Genomic DNA, 19,933 nt, shown 5'->3' with positions numbered 1-19,933 from the left:
TGTTGGTAGTAGTGATGGTTAATGGGGCCAGTGATAGCTCAGTGGTTAAGGTACTGGACTAGTAAACAAAAGGTTGCCGGTTCAAGCCCCGCCACCACCAAGTTGCCACTGTTGGGTCCCTGAGCAACGCCCTTAACCCTCAATTGCTCATTGTGTAAATCGGTTTGGATAAAAGCGTCTGCTAAATGCTGAAAATGTAAATGTAAAATGTTAATATGGGGGTGAGAAGTGATAGCTCAGCAGTTGAGGTACTTGTCTACTGGGCAGATGGTTAAAGGTTTAAGTCCTACCCCTTAAGGGTCAAGCCCTACTGACTTCTGAGCAAGGCCTTTAACCCTAAGCTGCTTAAATTGTATCCTCTCTTCTAATTATAGGTCACTGCATTTACCCCATAATGCCCATAATTTACAAAGACCATTTTTCAAGGTTTATCTTTTCCAATCGCTCTCACATGGATCAACTTCACAGAAAGTTAAGAGCCAATCGCTAATACATTGTGATAAACGGCAACATTTAATTTCCATGGGTAGACAGACGGTATGTATCACCATATTGTCCAGCCGCAAGTGGGAGAAAGGCTAGGAGCCAGTGTGGGTGCCCTGTTTGCCATGACACCATGTTCATGCCATCACACACTTCAGGGGCAACACGGCTAGGTGGGTAGCACTGTCGCCTCACAGCAAAAAGGTCCTGGGTTTGATCCCCAGCTGGGTCCTTTCTGTGTGGAATTTGCATGTTCTCCCCGTGTATGCGTGGGTTTCCTCCAGGTGCTCCGGGTTCCTCCCACAGTCCAAAGACATGCAAGTGAGGTGAACTGGAGACAAACTGTCCAAGACTGTGTTTGATCTAATCTTGTGAACTGATGAACCTTGTGTAATGAGTAACTACCGTTTCTGTCATGAATGTAACCAAAGTGTAAAACATGACGTTAAAATCCTAATAAACAAACAAACACACTTCAGCAGTGTACGAAAGTCCTTGTCTCCAGGCCTGGGAGAAGTTTTTACACAGACACACACCCCTCCACACCCCTGAACACACTAGCAGCAGGTGGGCTGCTAAAAGCGGTCATATTTCTTTGTTTATTTATACAAATGGTACAATAAAAGGTTCCATGTTTATGAGTAAAGGTTTATGTCTATTTCACACAGTAAATATAAACAGCCTTTTTTTCAATTCTGATTACACTGCGTTTTTACCTATGAAAATGAATGCTACTAGTCAAACTGATACAAACTACAGGTTGTATTTATCAGCAACTTTATCCTGGTCAGAGTTATGGTGAGGCCCATTCCACCAGGAAACACTGGGCACAAGGCAGAAATACCCTGGACAGGGGCACCAACATTCCACTGCAGGGCTACAGGCACACCCATGTGACCCACTCAGACACAGCCAATCACGTTATAACAACATGTAATGAAGTGTGATCAAATCTATTCAGAAAGTTGAGGTTTTTTTCTTTACAATGTAACCAATACCATTTTTAAAATAATAATGGGTATTTAGGGGTGTACCAAACCAACTGAAGAAGCAAATGTGCGTGTGCGTGTGTGTGCGTGTGTGTGTGCGTGTGTGTGTGTATTTGTTTTATCTATAACAGTACAGAATTAGGAAGCAACAAGGTACCTCATGATATACTGATTTACTGTACCACTCATAAATGCAGAGAGCTTAAATAATTAAACAATGAATACACCATGTGACTTTAAAGTCTCGAAATTCCCTCAGCCAGGAAAGATTTTATATTAGCAGCAACGATCTGCACTCACTGAGGAGTTCATGTGGAAGTGGAAGGAAGAAAGCACATACCAATCCCACCCTCTGTGTTTTTGTGTTTGTGTGTGTAATGTGGCTGTGGGTGTAAAGGCATTTCAGAGCTGCTCTGTTGCACAGCCATTAGTCAGCAGTACCTTGCTGAATGAGCTGTACTGTTTAAAACATCAGCTTTTCACACACACACACACACTGACTCATACACACACTCATGCAGGCAACCACACAGACACACACGGATGGAAACACATGCACTGTTTCAAGTTGTTTGCGTGATTGTGTCTATTTTCCAAGACATTTTTGGGTTGCTTAGGGGCTGTTTGCGTGACACTATAAAATTAGTATTTTTGACTTTTATTATTATTAATTATTGTTATTCTGCAATGGACTCTGACCAGGAGAAATCTGTGATTAATGAAAATGATTATTAATGGACTTTTATTGCAAGCTAAATAAACAAATCTGTCTTTAGTTGTAACTTAAATAGCATTATTTGTCCACCTCCTTAATTAAATGACATAAAATCTAATTTAAAAGATAAATCAAGGCCGCTCAGGTGGCGCAGCAGTAAAAACACACGCTGGAACCAGAGCTGGGATCTCGAATACATCGTATCGTCTAAGGCTGAGCGGCCACATGAACAACGATTGGCCTGTTGTTCAGAGATGGGCGGGACTAAGCCGGATGGGGTCTCTGCTGGCTGACTGATGGCGCCTGCACAGAGATGAGAAAAGAGTGCTCTCAGGGTGTGTCTCTCCGTAAACAACGCTGAGCTGCACTACACTCGTCAGTGTGCAGGTGATAAAATGCATACGGCATGCTGCCCACGTGTCGGAGGGGGCGTGGGTTAGCTTCGTTCTCCTCAATCAGAGCAGGGATCGGCATTGGTGGAGAGGAAGCATGGCGCAATCGGGCAATTGGACACGCTTAAAAAAAAAAGGGAAAAATTGGGAGAAAATGCAAAAAAAAAAAAAAAAAAAAAAAAAGATAAATAAAAAATTAGAGGCTGTTCACAGACACTGTTTTACTGTTGACATTACAGATTAGACTCCTGACACACCTGAAATATAATATTTGTGTGAAGACTAGCAGCTTTTAAGTGTTTTACAGCATGAGTACTTTAAGCCTATTATCTACTGACAAAATAAAAATTATAAAATCAGTCTGTACGGTACTGAATGTACAGCCATGGCCTCGAGCTCTCCCCCACATGCAAGAAGAGGAAAGCAAGGCCAGACAGTTGAGAAAAATCAGGTGGTACAATAAGCAGTGTTAAAACACAACCATGAAAAGACAGGACTAAAAGAAAATGTTACATAAAATAACCCTCTCTGAAATGATCACATTGAAGACACATTAAAGTGGCCATGGTCATATTTGTAAACTGAGCTTTCAAGGGAGAAAAAGCCTATGACTAGAATACTGTCTAGGACTCAGACTAATACTACTCAAGCTAAGTGAAGGCATCGCTGAAATCCGGCCAACGAAAACAATCCAGCAGTGTATATTTTCCTTTCTCACAGCGTACACCACAGCACACATTCCAATACACAAGACAGTTGCAGATTGTCTAAAGAGTTACATTTTCATTTCTACATATCAAATCCTAAATATGATACTATTGTATTCATGTGTATAAAGAAAGATCATGGGTTTAGTTTGCCTTTTCACGTAACAGTGTAATACTGTAAGACAAAAGAATGCTACATAACAGGTCTGAGATGTGCTAGGAACAAACAAAGTAGCAAATCAAAGCTGCATGAGATGAGAGATTGCAAGAACAAATCTCTGATACTGCTGGATGGATTTGATGTAAACTAGGGGTCCACTACAGTGATCAGAGCTCCCTGATTAGTTACTATTTGATCCATTTGGTCAACTCATTAAAAAAACATGTGAATAAGTTGATAGTTTGGATTTTGTTTAATGATTATAATTCACTGTTCAGTTTGTTGCTTACTAAATGAATGATTCTATTCAGCTGCTCCTGTTATGGCACAGTATTTGCGTTTGATGACACCATTTTTATGCCAAATGCCCTTCCTTTATAAATATATTTATGCATTTCTTCCCCTTTTTCTCCCCACCTTTCTTAGCGCGTCCAATTGCCCGATTGCGCCACTCTTTCTCTCCACTAATGCCGACCCCTGCTCTGATTTGAGGAGAACAAAGCTAACCCCCCCTCTGACACGTGTGCAGCATTTTGTCACCTACACTAGGCGAGTGCATATATGCGAATCAGCCTTGTGTACTGAGAGACACACCCTGATCCGTACTTTTTCCCCGCCTCTGTGCAGGCGGCATCAATCAGCCAGCAGAGGTCGTAGTGCATCAGTTACGAGGAGTCCCTGTCCGGCTTAATACCCCACCCTCATATGAACAACAAGCCAATCGTTGTTCATGTGGCCGCTCAGTCCAGTCGGACGGCAGAGCTGAGATTCAACACGATGTGTTTGAAATCCCAGCTATGGTGCGCTAGCATGTGTTTTTACCGCTGCGCTACCTGAGCGGCCGCCAAATGCCCTTCCTGATGCAACCCTCCTATTTATTAAACACTAAGGGTTGCAATGATACGCGAGTATAATATGTGAAGCCAATTACTAGGTTCTTGTAACACAACGCACCTTCTGTATATGTGAGCTTTGCCCGGGATCCAACCCACGTAGTGTGAATCCCAGACAGCACAAGAATCTTAATAAACTTGGATTTAAACCAACAATGCCAACTCTGAAAGAAACACCTGTAAATGACAGTACTGTAGAACAGTAACATACTAAAGTGTTAAGATAAGAGCAGGTTTAACATTTGGAGTTGATCATTTAAACAAAGAAAGTCTATTAAAGCTAAATATGCCAATCAAGAGCCAACCTTTATGTTGGGGCATCAGGCAAAATCTCCAAATCGTGCTTGTTGATAAACTCTGCACACGTGAATGTTAATGTGTGTAGCGTAAATATAATTACAGTATGAGGGCGGTGCACCTCTTGACAAGACACACCGTTGGGTAACATATGCTGTGGCCTGCATTCATGCTAAGGGTGTCAAATATACAGTGTATCACAAAAGTGAGTACACCCCTCACATTTCTGCAGATATTTAAGTATATCTTTTCATGGGACAACACTGACAAAATGACACTTTGACACAATGAAAAGTAGTCTGTGTGCAGCTTATATAACAGTGTAAATTTATTCTTCCCTCAAAATAACTCAATATACAGCCATTAATGTCTAAACCACCGGCAACAAAAGTGAGTACACCCCTAAGAGACTACACCCCTAAATGTCCAAATTGAGCACTGCTTGTCATTTTCCCTCCAAAATGTCATGTGATTTGTTAGTGTTACTAGGTCTCAGGTGTGCATAGGGAGCAGGTGTGTTCAATTTAGTAGTACAGCTCTCACACTCTCTCATACTGGTCACTGAAAGTTCCAACATGGCACCTCATGGCAAAGAACTCTCTGAGGATCTTAAAAGATGAATTGTTGCGCTACATGAAGATGGCCAAGGCTACAAGAAGATTGCCAACACCCTGAAACTGAGCTGCAGCACAGTTGCCAAGATCATCCAGCGTTTTAAAAGAGCAGGGTCCACTCAGAACAGACCTCGCGTTGGTCGTTCAAAGAAGCTGAGTGCACGTGCTCAGCGTCACATCCAACTGCTGTCTTTGAAAGATAGGCGCAGGAGTGCTGTCAGCATTGCTGCAGAGATTGAAAAGGTGGGGGGTCAGCCTGTCAGTGCTCAGACCATACGCCGCACACTACATCAAATTGGTCTGCATGGCTGTCACCCCAGAAGGAAGCCTCTTCTGAAGTCTCTACACAAGAAAGCCCGCAAACAGTTTGCTGAAGACATGTCAACAAAGGACATGGATTACTGGAACCATGTCCTATGGTCTGATGAGACCAAGATTAATTTGTTTGGTTCAGATGGTCTCAAGCATGTGTGGCGGCAATCAGGTGAGGAGTACAAAGATAAGTGTGTCATGCCTACAGTCAAGCATGGTGGTGGGAATGCCATGGTCTGGGGCTGCATGAGTGCTGCAGGTGTTGGGGAGTTACATTTCATTGAGGGGCACATGAACTCCAATATGTACTGTGAAATACTGAAGCAGAGCATGATCCCCTCCCTCCGGAAACTGGGTCGCAGGGCAGTGTTCCAGCATGATAATGACCCCAAACACACCTCTAAGACGACCACTGCTTTATTGAAGAGGCTGAGGGTAAAGGTGATGGACTGGCCAAGCATGTCTCCAGACCTAAACCCAATAGAACATCTTTGGGGCATCCTCAAGCGGAAGGTGGAGGAGCGCAAAGTCTCGAATATCCGCCAGCTCCGTGATGTCGTCATGGAGGAGTGGAAAAGCATTCCAGTGGCAACCTGTGAAGCTCTGGTAAACTCCGTGCCCAGGAGAGTTAAGGCAGTTCTGGGAAATAATGGTGGCCACACAAAATATTGACACTTCAGGAACTTTCACTAAGGGGTGTACTCACTTTTGTTGCCGGTGGTTTAGACATTAATGGCTGTATATTGAGTTATTTTGAGGGAAGAATAAATTTACACTGTTATATAAGCTGCACACAGACTACTTTTCATTGTGTCAAAGTGTCATTTTGTCAGTGTTGTCCCATGAAAAGATATACTTAAATATCTGCAGAAATGTGAGGGGTGTACTCACTTTTGTGATACACTGTACATATATGACAGTGGCAGCTTTGTACTAAAATTAACTGAAATTACCTTAACCGACAGTGGTAATCAAACACTGCTTAAGAGTTGATATATTATTAATTAATCAGTTAATTGTTAACACCCCAGTTTAAACATTTTCTCCATGTCCACATGTTTCCTGAAGTACTTTAGTTTCCTCCCACCTCCCAAAAACTTGTTGAAGGGGATTGGCTACTCTTAAATGCCCTCAGGTGCAAGCAACTATGTATGTAATGCCCAGCAATGTACAGGTTCTGTGTCCTGCATTGCCAGACCCACAGCAACCATGATCAGCATATAGCATTTATTAAGAATAAATAAAAATAACGTATTGAATGCCTAACACTTTTTTTCCACTGTGATAAGCAATGGTGTATTGTTTATAAATGCATTATAATTGCTGTTAAAACTACCAAGTAATTTTGCTAGGAAGAAGTCTTGTGTGTTCAATGGTCTGGAACCCAGAGAATGAGAACAAGTGTAAAATAAAAACACTGGTGAAGAGAGCGAGAGAGCTCTAACCTGCTGAACATAAACCTCACTCTCCGCAAGTGTTTGTAAGGCCAAGAGTCCTCTTTTGAAAACAGTGCAGCAATATTGAGCATGGTAGGCCCATCCTTTCCCGCAGCGGCTGAGGCCGTTATGCTGAAAAAGCAAATGCTAGGCTGCCTGCTGTTAGGCGTGGACGAGGAGATGGAGTTACATGAACACAGAAAAAGATAGTGATGAGAATCGTAGGTGGTTCAGCTCCTGATGTGTGCTGGACGCTCACAAAACACTATCGATGCACTGATCAAAATTTTATTCTGCTGCAAATGGGGAAAAAAAAAAAAAAAAAACAGGTTCTCATAAAACAGAAACATTTTCTCCACAGACTGCATTGTGAGTCCAGAAAATATAATATATTATTTTATCTTACACATACACCGATCAGCCATAACATTAAAACCACCTCCTTGTTTCTACACTCACTGTCCATTTTATCAGCTCCACTTACCATATAGAAGCACTTTGTAGTTCTACAATTACTGACTGTAGTCCATCTGTTTCTCTGCATGCTTTGTTAGCCCCCTTTCATACTGTTCTTCAATGATCAGGACCACCACCACAGAGCAGGTATTATTTAGGTGGTGGATCATTCTCAGCACTGCAGTGACACTGACATGGTGGTGGTGTGTTAGTGTGTGTTGTGCTGGTATGAGTGGATCAGACACAGCAGCACTGCTGGAGTTTTTAAACACCTCGCCGTCACTGCTGGACTGAGAATAGTCCACCAACCAAAAATATCCAGCCAACAGTGCCCCATGGGCAGCGTCCTGTGACCACTGATGAAGGTCTAGAAGATGACCAACTCAAACAGCAGCAATAGATTAGCGATCGTCTCTGACTTTACATCTACAAGGTGGACCAGCTAGGTAGGAGTGTCTAATAGAGTGGACAGTGAGTGGACACGGTATTTAAAAACTCCAGCAGTGCTGCTGTGTCTGATCCACTCATACCAGCACAACACACACTAACACACCACCACCATGTCAGTGTCACTGCAGTGCTGAGAATGATCCACCACCTAAATAATACCTGCTCTGTGGGGGTCCTGACCATTGAAGAACAGGGTAAAAGCGGGCTAACAAAGATTGACTACAGTCAGTAATTGTAGAACTACAAAGTGCTTCTATATGGTAAGTGGAGCTAATAAAATGGACAGTGAGTGTAGATACAAGGAGGTGGTTTTAATGTTATGGCTGATCAGTGTATCTAGAGGTAATATAGGCCAAATATAGACACTACTGTACTGTCTAAAAGCATAGATTCTCAGCCTCTAAAGTGTTCACATGAACCCTCACAAGCCAGGATCACAACTGTAGGAGTTGTAGGTAGGAGTCCTCTCCCTAATTTTCTCCTGAAACAGGGGCGTGCAGCAGTGGAAGTATATATGGAGATATAACCAGGGTAACTGGATAAGACTAGATTTTAGAAAAAAAAGAAAAATGCAAAAATAGACTGAAGAAAAAGCCCCTATAAGGTGTTAAAACATTCCTTTGATATTTTGTTGACATGTTTGCGTTGCAACTGCTGCAGGTTCGTCAGCTACACATTCCTGCTGTAAATTTTCTGCTCTAACACATCCTAAAGGCACTCTGTTGGATTCGGGTGTGAAGCTTAAAGTAACAAGCAAAGGGCAAATAGATATTTAGCACTATTAGTCACAGTGCACGATTCTAATACTGTAGTTATTTACAGCTGAAACATTTTCATACTACTACAATTTTGATAATGACATTTCACTCAACATCATAGGACATCAAACAACCTCATAGACAAGTATCCACATACTTATGGTTACATTGTATATACACCGATCAGGCATAACATTATGACCACCTTCCTTATAGTGTTGGTCCCCCTTTTGCACTGTGATGCTCTGTGTATTCTGACACCTTTCTATCAGAACCAGCATTAACTTCTTCAGCAGTTTGAGCTACAGTAGCTCGTCTGTTGGATCGGACCACACGGGCCAGCCTCGGCCCCCCACATGCATCAATAAGCCTTGTCCCTGTCGCCGGTTTAGCACTGTTCCTTCCTTGGACCACTTTTGATAGATACTGACCACTGCAGACCGTTGGAGGTTTGGAGATGCTCTGACCCAGTCGTCTGGCCATTTTTCCTGCTTCTAACACATCAACTTTGAGGATAAAATGTTCACCTGTTGCCTAATATATCCCACCCACTAACAGGTGCCGTGATGAAGAGATAATCAGTGTTATTCACTTCACCTGTCAGTGGTCATAATGTTATGCCTCGTCAGTGTATCTAACTATTAAGTTTGTAAACAGATGAGGGTGTAATCAGCTTATATAACCGGATAAATATGAGAGATCAACTTTCTCTTCAGTGAAACAGCACAGATTTTTAAGTAAAACTCATTAAGGCAAAAAAAAGAATATTAATTCTTAAACTCAATGTTAAAGCTCTTTTTTCCTCTTGAACTATTTTCTAAGCTTATTATTTCTTGATACTTTTTACTCACAGGGAAGGAATCTGGGCAAAGCGTTTGCTGGCAAATCTTATACACTTTATCGTTGCACATAATTCTCTTTGACTTGTCTGCTACAGTTTGTTAAATAAGAAGGTCTATCAAGAAGGTCAGTCTTTATTTTTGACGTTATCAGCTATAACTTATCCTTATTAATCCTTAATAGGGCATTAAAAAGTCAGTACAAGACACAGTGCCGTATTAAAATAAAGTCTTGAATCTGTCATGGTAAAACTATCACAGATTACACGTTTTATGATGGATTTTGTAAGGGAGGCATCTGGATCTACACTATCTCTCTCTGCTACAGCTGTTTTATTCAATCCCACATACAGCAAGGTTTACTTTGGAATGCTTTTTTGTGCATTTCAGAAGGCAACTGTTTACCACAGCCCTCATTCCTTCAAAGTGTGCAGAAATTAATCTATGGCCAATCCCTAAATATTTTAGGACATCATTTTTCCCAACTTTGACAAACACTACATGACTTGGAATAATATTTTGTAATTGTTTAAACTATATCTGATGTAGAAAAGTGTGTATTGCTTAACGCTTGGAATGCTACTTGTAAAAGAAAGCTAGATAACAGGTGTGTGGAAAAACTACATGGCATTAGCTGTCTTAACAAGGTTTGACTTTGCTGAAAAACATCCCACCTGAAGCTCCTAGAATTAACCTCTATCTGATTAGCTTAGTGACAGCAAGGCAAACACAGGGGGAATCCCTCTCCTCTCCTGCTGAGGACTAAATATATCTCCCTCACTGCACTCTCGACCCACACACACCGGAGACCATGCCAGGGCAAACAACAGGAGGCAAATATTTTACTGTTATATATAGGCGTAGCATGTGACCCAGATCCGCCCTGCACAGGAATGATAGCTGATTTATAACAACAAATATAACCTACAAAGAAGTGCCACACACAAAATATACAGTCGATCCAATTCACCTCAATTGCACTTCTTTGAACTGTGGGAGGAAACCGGAGCTCCCGGTGGAAACCCATGCAGACACGGAGAGAACATGCAAACTCCGCACAGAAAGGACCTGGCTCTGCCCACCTAAGAATCGAACCCAGGACCTTCCTGCTGTGAGATGACAGTGCTACCAACTGAGCCATTGTGCCACCCCAATTAAATTAAAAACAAACTGAAGTCAGTTCATAAAAATTCAACCCTCAATGCCAAGTGCCAAAGGGAGTGGTGTAAAGCACGCCAGCACTGAACTCTGGAGCAGCAGAGACGTGTTCTGTGGAGTAATGGCTCACACTACTCTATCTGCCAGTCTGATGGACGAGTTTGGGTTTGGCAAGTGTCAGGTGAATGTTACCTGTCTGACTGCATTGTGCCAACTGTAAAGTTTGGTATGGAGGGATAATGCTATGGGGTATTTTAACGGGTTGTACCAACTCCATATTGATACCAATGGATTTAGTATGAGACGTCATAAAACTGTAGAGGTGTATGTAGGTGTACGTGTCCTAATATTTTTGCCCATATAGTGTATATATGTATGTGTGTATTTATGCAACACGTCATGTACAAGAAGTAATTTAACAGGGGCAAAAAAAAATTCCACGAAGGCTGTAATGAGGGAGGAGTGAATCCAAGAAACAATCACATAGCTGCTGCTGCCTCCCTTGCAGGTCTTTGTTGTGTACAGTTCATAAGTCATTTGCTATGCCACAGGCAACATTCCTGAAAGACACGATCTTTATTCTTAGCAAGGCTGTAACACCGATCCTCTTTCAGACCAAAAAAAGCACAGTTCAATCAGTCACATGCCGAAGTAAGTCAAGAAAGGATGGACAGGAAGAACAGAAATGAGACTCAGGGTTGAGTGTAAGCGTAGCCAACGCAAACAAATGCGCTATTGGAGTGGGCATGAGTACTCAAGAAGTCAAGTATTCATTAGTGTCAATGGGTCACTAATGATGCGATCATTATAATGAAGTGGTTATTAATTTGCATATCCGACATATGAAGTTCTACAATTTAGATCGTCACAATAAAGCCAGCTGAACTGAGGCTAGTAATAGTGCAGCAATAGTGAGGTATTCAGTGCATGAACGCTGAATTTATACATTTAAACATGGTCACTTGAATGCTTTTCAAAACACATCTCATGCTCAGCAGAATGTGCTTATAAAACACCTGTATGTAAATAAAGTTTCATCCAACATGGATTTTTGTGCATTTCAGAAGGCAACGGTTTACCACAGCCCTCATTCCTTCGAAGTGTGCAGAAATTAATCTATGGCCAATCCTTAAATATTTTACAACACCATTTTTATCAACTTTGACAAACACTACATGACTTGGAATAATATTTTGCAATTGTTTAAACTATATCTGATGTAGAAAAGTGTGTATTGCTTAACGCTTGGAATGCTACTTGTAAAAGAAAGCTAGATAACAGGTGTGTGGAAGAACTTCAAGCCCTATTTGACAGGCATATGCATGGCATTAGCTGTCTTAACAAGGTGGCAGAAGTAGGCTTTGGTGAAACACATCCCACCTGAAGCTCCCAGAATTGCTGCACTAATCAAAAGAACAGAATTTATAATCTATGTAAACAATATCACACTACTATACATACTATAATAAGTTTTGCTCATCATTGTGCACTGACAGTCATATCTCATCGTACAAACCTGATCCTGTAATACAAAGTCATGATATAGGTCATGTCCCATTCAATCAAGACAATGGATTAGGGACAAGTCCACAACACCTGGACACTGTCTGCTGAGGAACTTCATCAACATTCCTTTTAGGCGTGGCTATATAAGTTCTGCATTTTATAGTGAATATAGAGTGGTTTCATACAGAGCATGAGAGCTTTATAAAGAGTTTATTCAGAGTGGTTACTGGTCTTTGCTGTCTAAGTGCTAAAACCACCATGTGCAGTCACTCGGAAAGCACCCTATCCTAGCATGGATAAAAAAGTATCAACGGTAATGGCTAGGATAAACACTAATTACAGAATCTTACAAAATATGGCTGTGATGTGATTCACAATCCTAAACGCAGGCTTATCCGTCCAGAACATCTGTGTTTTGGCAGCATCAAAACAAATCAAGGACTAGGGGGTTAAAAGCTAAAACAGCACAAGTTACAACATTTATCAACAATTTACACAAAGAAGAGGCTTATGGAAATCAACTAGATTAGAGCTGTTTAACAGCAGGCCAGATCCTACCCTAGAGCATTTTACAGGCTTGTTTGAATCTTGTAAGCTAAAGAAATCAGACAAAATGAGATATTATTTGGTAAACGTTATGCATAATTGTCCGATTTAACCCAATTTGAACTGCACGGCCAGAGTCTTTAAACTTATTGAGCATGAGGTACAGTTTAAGTACGTTATGTAATTGCATATGCTAACTGAGTAGCTTGTTAATGATTAAACACGTGAATTTGGGAGTGATTGTGCAATGTTGGTATAAAAACAAAAACAGCTACCACACTACACCTATTTGTACAAAAAGACTGTATCTATAGCTTAAAGAACACCACCATTACACTTTCAAAGTTTTCTCTCACCTAGAACCTGTTATTCTACCACACGTATCAAGCAGCAGCAACACTGAAATTCTTTTAATACAAATGTGTCAATAGGATACACGCTATGAATGGAATAGAGCTAGTAGCACCCTGTGATTTGGGCAACATAGAAACATAGATAAAAACATACAATGCTCTTTTGTCTCCTAAAGTCTGCCTTTGTAGTGTTAATAAGCCAAATAAAACATGAGCCTTTGTCCTGTTTACATGACGTCAAGCCTTGGTGTGTAGAATACATTTAAAGCAGGGATGGAGGACAAGTTATACTAAACTGTTGAAAATAACACTATAAAAATAATAAATAAACAGAAGGTATTTTTATTATATTAGCTCACTTACATAATACCACCAAACTTAACCACTAATTACAAAAGAGAACCAGCCTGTCCAATCCAGGTATATGATCATACACTGGGGGTTAAAGCCACAGGTAAGTACTGTGCATGATAATGTAGAAGCATTAAAAAGGCTCGTAAATTCTGAGACTTTGCTGAAGTGGAACAATAATTTAATAACCAAGCAATTTCATTTCAAATCTATTGAGGTGTGAGCACTATAAATATGAAAAGAATAACATGTTTTAAAACACCCTCACATTACTATTTCCAACAGCAATGTTTCTGATTTTACTTCATTCACCAGAAAGAAAAGGCAGAGTGAGAAACAAGAATAAGATTCACAGAGACTTTGAGAGTGCAAAATACAAGATGCAAACAAAAGCATTCACAACCTACCATAAGATTTTGTGAAACGTTGGGTCAATGATTCAAAACAGTTATAAAAAGCAACACCAACAAAGACGCCTGTGACCCCATTCATTCATTAAATAACAGAAGACTCACACCAGACCATCATTTACTGTCAATGTATTTATTTATAAATATAAAGATCTCTAGCCTCTTAAATGTCTATACAGAGAACTGAATGGTGGGTGGTCTTAAAATAGTCAAACCCAGTTTAAGCCCAGAGAAAAGATCCAGCTGTGCATGGAGTTGGAAGAAAACCACACAAAAACACCCTGAGAATTCAGACTGACCGGCAAGAATGCCAGCAACCGTTCTGACTAGATAAGCTCGTGTCGACACCTCTATTTTCTATACTAAATATATCGGCAAGGAACTGAAATACATCTTAATCCAGCACTGTGTGAGCAATCACGAGTGAACTAAGACAAAGCTTGCAGCTCATCTGTAACGTTCTCAGATCCTAAACCAAGGACACCTGAGAAATGTTACAGATTTTGTTCTATACTAACTAACAGGATGTTGAGATTAGAGCACAAAGCATAATTCATAAAGAATTAAGTAACAGTTGGGATCAACATATCAGCTCTCACCTCAAAGTTTACTCGCTTATACTAGATACAAATATTTTTAATTATGTTTCTTACTCAATCATCTATTCCTTTTAAATTTGCCCCTTCTGGATTTAAGTACCTTGGTATAAATATTACTCGTACCTTACCCTCCCTCTTTGACAGCAATTTCTCTCCATTACTTGATAAGCTTAAGTTGGACTTACAGAGATGGAGGTCTCTGCCCTTGTCATTCATAGCCAGAATTAATGTTATAAAAATGAATGTATTGCCCCGATTTCTTTTTCTGTTTCAGACCATCCCTCTACTCCTGCCTAAAAGATTTTTCAAAGACTGTAAAATGAATAATTTATCAGTAATCTTTGTAAATGTCTTCTTTGTTTAGCTTTAAATAGGCACAGCGGTAAACTGGGTTCAAACTCCCAGTGTTGAAACCCAGGATTCGAAGTTGTAGTGGTACCTATTTTACAGAAAATTGTGGCTACAAAGGGAAGCCTCAGTGTTTAAATCCAGGGTTTGAATTCTCAGTGATGCTACTGGCCGGTCAGGCATCTACATAAAGACAAAATTGCCTATGTCTGAGGAAGTAGGCATGGCCGAGGCCTTGTGATGGATCGGTGTCCTGTCCGGGGTGGGATATTGCATTGCGCCCAGTGACTACAAGTAAGCCGGACCAGCCGCGATCCTAGCAAGGATGATGTAGGGGTAAAACATCAAAAATATTGAAGACTTAAATAGTGTTCTCTCAGTGCTTTATTTAAACAGCTTTATATTTAAAATAATGCACAAACTAAAATACAATACTTTTGTTGTTTTCTGTCTGGTTCATTTCTTTAAACAATCTACAAAATGACAGGCTAGTGCAGCGTCAAGTGGTTGGACAGGATATTTTCTGTACGTTTCCAAAATAGCAGGGTTGCCAGGATATGGCAAAGCATTTGGATTAAAGGCTTTACCAAGCCCTTGTGAAATTCCAACAATTAATATGAAAATTTTGCAACTGCTCTGCCTGAGAACAGTAAGTCAGAGGTAAAACGGACAGACAAAGTAAAACAGGAATAAGTCGCTCCACAGAGCACTCTGGCATGGTGAAACTCACACAGGTTTAATATTATAAAACTGCACAGCTGAGAGTGACTCACGTTTGTGACAATTATTAGTTATTTTAACACAATGAGATAATCAGTGTATGCTGTAGACTTTGGTAGGGCAGTGACAGGGAGGAGTGACAAATATGTCACCTGCTGTACGAGTGAAAAAGGCCAGAGCTACACACGAAACTGCGGCCTCCGTGTTACACCCCTCCAGGGGTCACATTAATCAGTAAGAGAGAGATAAGCAATCTCACCGTGCAAACAATTAAGGCAAGTTCTATCCACTCAAAAAGCACTCAATATTGCCTCGGGTTGGTGATTAACCCCAGAGCTTAAACTTTACCTTTCTGACTAAGCACTCACTGCTGATCTCATTTGAACTTCAACTTGAAGTAGGTCCACTGAGTCCTAATTGTAAATGTCTTTTTTCTTTAAGCAGGATGTGTTAACGGCACCAAAAGGTTACATTAATAATTTCTAAAAGTAAACAGGCACTTATAATAAACGTTCATAAAAAGAACAGTGTTGTTTGGATTTTTTACAGTCAGTATTAAGAAACGTTATAGAAATATATGTGGACACGCCCAGGTGGCACAGCGGGATATTCTGCTAGCACACCAGCGCTGAGATTCTGAACTTCTCGGTTCGAAACTCGGCATTGCCAACGGTCGGCTGGGCGCCATCTAGCAGGCATAACTGGCAGCGCCTGCAGCAGACACGGTTCTGCTAGGGCGGGATGACCGGACTATGTGGGTGGGGTCTTCAGACGCTGTGTAAGGACCCTGCCTGGAAGAGAGAGGTGCCTGTGAAGAGTACATAGGTGAAAAGGGGGGGGATATATGTGGACAGCTGACCATGAGTGATCCCAGTTTGATTTGTTCTTTCACTATTTATAACTTCGGTTCACAGGTGTAAACAAAATGCTTCTAAAGCTATAATTTTATTGTTCGATATAACACTAGTATGGCATATTATGAGAGAGACAGCAAACATACATAAGTTACTTTTTTTTTTTTAACATGGGTAGGTTGGTTTCTGTGAAATATGAGGAAAAGAAAATGTTATTGTCATGACTGTTATCAGCTGCTTGTGATTGGCAAGCCAAGATTAGCAGCAGAAGAAACATTAAGAAAATGTAACACCTAAGCATAAGCATGACAATAAACTACATACCTGAACCCATAGACAAACATTCCACAGGGCAGTTTCTCCTGAAACTTCTAATGCTAACGCGCCAACTTAAATAGGCCTGCCACGACCATGTCCAGGACAGTGGTTGATTAAAATCAAAGTAAACACATAAACCCATTTGAAGCAGCGATCATATCTCAATTCAAGATGCAAATCTGGTTTGAATAGTAGTTGTAAACAACATTCATGTCTAAAACAGTTGAATTACATCAAGAAGGTCTAAACTGGGCCAGTGTAAAAGCTATATCATGGCACTGTTTGGAAAGGTAACTCCTACATTAGCAGGCATTTCTTTCATGTGCCACAGGGAGTGGACCAAGTGCATACGTTCATGCATACGTGCCTAATGTACCATCTTTAACTGGTTTGATGCTGCCACAGATCACTTAGTGTAACGTAATTAAAAATAATTGATTCTACTTTATAAATATAGCAATCGCAGCACAGATAAAACACAGATTTTGCTACCAATCAACACAAACAAGCAATACAAACCTATACGATTTAAAATTGCTATAAATGACAAATAGTTCAGCCAAAAATCTACTCGACAACCACAAATTTAGTTCATTAGTTCACAAAAATCCACCTTATAGTTCCATAGAGGCAATCTCATGACATTAAGCATTCCTTGGTAGAACAACCACTGATGGATTAACATAAAGAAAAAATCTTCAAGTTTATCTTACCTCCAACACCGGCCCGGCTCCAAGAATGATTTGCTCCACACCGCTGGCAAATCCCTTCTGACTGAGTGCTGTAAGATGATGGATAAGAAAGTTGGTGCTTTGCGTCTTCCCTGAGCCGCTCTCCCCGGAGATAACGATGCACTGGTTGAGCTTTCGCCTCAGCATGGCATGGTATGCCACATCAGCCACAGCATAGATATGTGGTTCCAGCTTCCCTAACTGGTGGTTGTCGTACATCTTGACGTATTTGGGGTTGTACACTGGTAAAAACTTAAAGGGGTTTATGGCAACGAGGATGCTACCCACATACGTGTAAATCTTTTCCTGCTTGAAGCGAGCGCGCAAGTTCTCCAGCAGTGTCTTTTCACTCAGGTCAGGCAGTTTGCAGAGATCGTCATGGTGCTGGAGTTGTGGCGGGGGAAGCAGGCCACGCTCTACCATACGCCGACGCTCTTCAGTTACCTGCAGCCACATGGCCACGCTTCCATAGTGGATGGAACCATCAACATTCTTCTCTCGCAGCAAAAAGCGGTAGTCCTCACTGCCCAAGAAGTTCTCTAAAGCGGCACGTGGCCAAAGCATCATCCGCTGAGCTGGGCTGTCACTCGGGTTCAGGATCCATTCCTCGCCGCCAAACTCTTTCACCTCCGCCAGCACATAGCATTTTGTGCGATCCAGCTGCAGCCGGCCAATCACCTGCTCAATAACCTCGGCGGCTGTCGTTTCCTTGCGGGCCAAGATGGGGCAGTAAATAGTGCCCTCTGCGATGGCCCCCGGGTACACGCGCAGCGTAAGCTCGGCATCCTCGAAGCGGCGCCGCCCGCCAACATCACGAATGCTCATGTTGGAGCCGTGCAGCCCATTAGCACTCTAACGTGCTTCAGAAAAGGCCTATGGACTGCTTCAAGACATCACCACTGCAAGCAAACAAACAAAAACATGTAAGAACAATTTTGCCTAATGGATATGACATCTGAACTAATCACACAGAATATCTGCACAAGATCTAGAAAAAAACATTTAAATAAGTCTTATTCATACTTTTCTTTGTCCATGAGTGCTCTATTTAGTTTTTTTTTCTCTCATTTTCTCCATTGTATCCTGAATTTAGACATTTTTCCACTAAAATCACGATAGCCAACACATTTTACAATGTGTTGACATGCAAAATAATGTATCGTTTGTATTATTTTTTCCGATTTAACTCCGATTATCTGATGATGCTTTAAGCACCTTCTGATAAGATCCTTGCAATAACTAAGTCGAGTCTTTTTCTTTTTTTTCTTTATGCATTTTCTCCCCTTTTCTCCCTACTTTTAGAGCGTCCAATTGCCTTATTGCGTCATGCTTCCTCTCCACCAATGCCGATCCCCGCTCTGATTGAGGAGAACGGCAGCAGCCGTATGCATTTTGTCACCTACACTTTGAAGAGTGCAATGCGGATCGGCACTGTGTACGGAGAGACACACCCTGACAGCACTCTTTTCCCGTCTCTGTGCAGGCACCATCAATCAGCCAGCAGAGGTCGTAATTGCATTAGTTATGAGAGAGAGAGACCCTATCCGGCTTTTAATATCCCACCCCTATCTAAACAACAGGCCAATTGTTGTTCATGTGGCCGCTCAGCCCAGCCGGAAGGCAGAGATGAGATTCGATACGATGTATTCAAGATCCCAGCTCTGGAGTTCAGTGTGTGTTTTACCGCTGCACCATCTGAGTGGCTACTAAGTCGACTCTTTAACTAATTTATGCATACATGAAAAGTGTGATGATGGCATGCTTCAAAGCTGTCTTCAGTCAGTTCCCAAAATAGCTTAAAAATGTATTAATGGATCAGAAATTTGATTTAACACTATAGGAAATAAATGGTCTAACAAGAACCAAAGGCAAACACAAACCTTCTTTACTACAGCACAGTTTCTGTTAATCATACAGTGATTTTTTTTTTACTTTATCATTTTTAGCTTCCATTATGAAGCAAACATAAACAGGCTGTGTTGTAAGTGATGAAAATGAACTTGTAAAGCAGCTTCTATCAGCACACACAAATGAGCACATTCTGGCTTTAAACACACACTGGCTTACTATCAGCTCTGTACAGAACACAGAAAAGACACTGACTGCCAAGATAAGCAGCTGCCTTCTTCTTTCACACACACACACACGAACACACACACACACACACACACACACACACACACACACACACACACACACACACACACACACACACACACACACACACACACACACAGGTTACTATTCACAAAATGTAAGATGATAATTTTACCTGTAAAAACTTACATACACTCAAATGAATCATGTATTGAACTTTCTAAGCTCAAAAAGAAACAAAACTCAATTACTATCCAAAAGCTTTTAATTCATCCTTGACATTTTCTGTTCGGTTTTAACCGATCATTTAGACAAATTTCCTCTCAGCATTCTGTGAGACCTAGGCAAACTGATCACTGTTCCATGTACTTTTACTGAGTATAGTCACTACTACGTCACGTCACTACACCGTCATCACTTTACAATGGGTGGCTGCACAGA

At 41.1% G+C, this 19,933-nt stretch overlaps 1 protein-coding gene across 1 annotated transcript in view; it reads right to left on the bottom strand.

Annotated features, from left to right (window-relative positions):
• The window catches only part of myo9aa (myosin IXAa), a 93,148-nt gene extending 74,928 nt beyond the window's left edge, over positions 1-18,220 (bottom strand). Inside the window, exon 1 of the mRNA XM_063013353.1 lies at positions 17,378-18,220. Coding sequence (XP_062869423.1) covers positions 17,378-18,220 — 843 coding nt within the window. The remainder of the gene's footprint in view (positions 1-17,377) is intronic.
• Positions 18,221-19,933: the final 1,713 nt, after the last annotated feature.

Source organism: Trichomycterus rosablanca, chromosome 17 (genome assembly GCF_030014385.1).
Source record: "Trichomycterus rosablanca isolate fTriRos1 chromosome 17, fTriRos1.hap1, whole genome shotgun sequence".
NCBI classification, from domain to species: Eukaryota; Metazoa; Chordata; class Actinopteri; order Siluriformes; family Trichomycteridae; genus Trichomycterus; species Trichomycterus rosablanca.
This window is presented reverse-complemented; position numbering and strand designations above follow the sequence as displayed.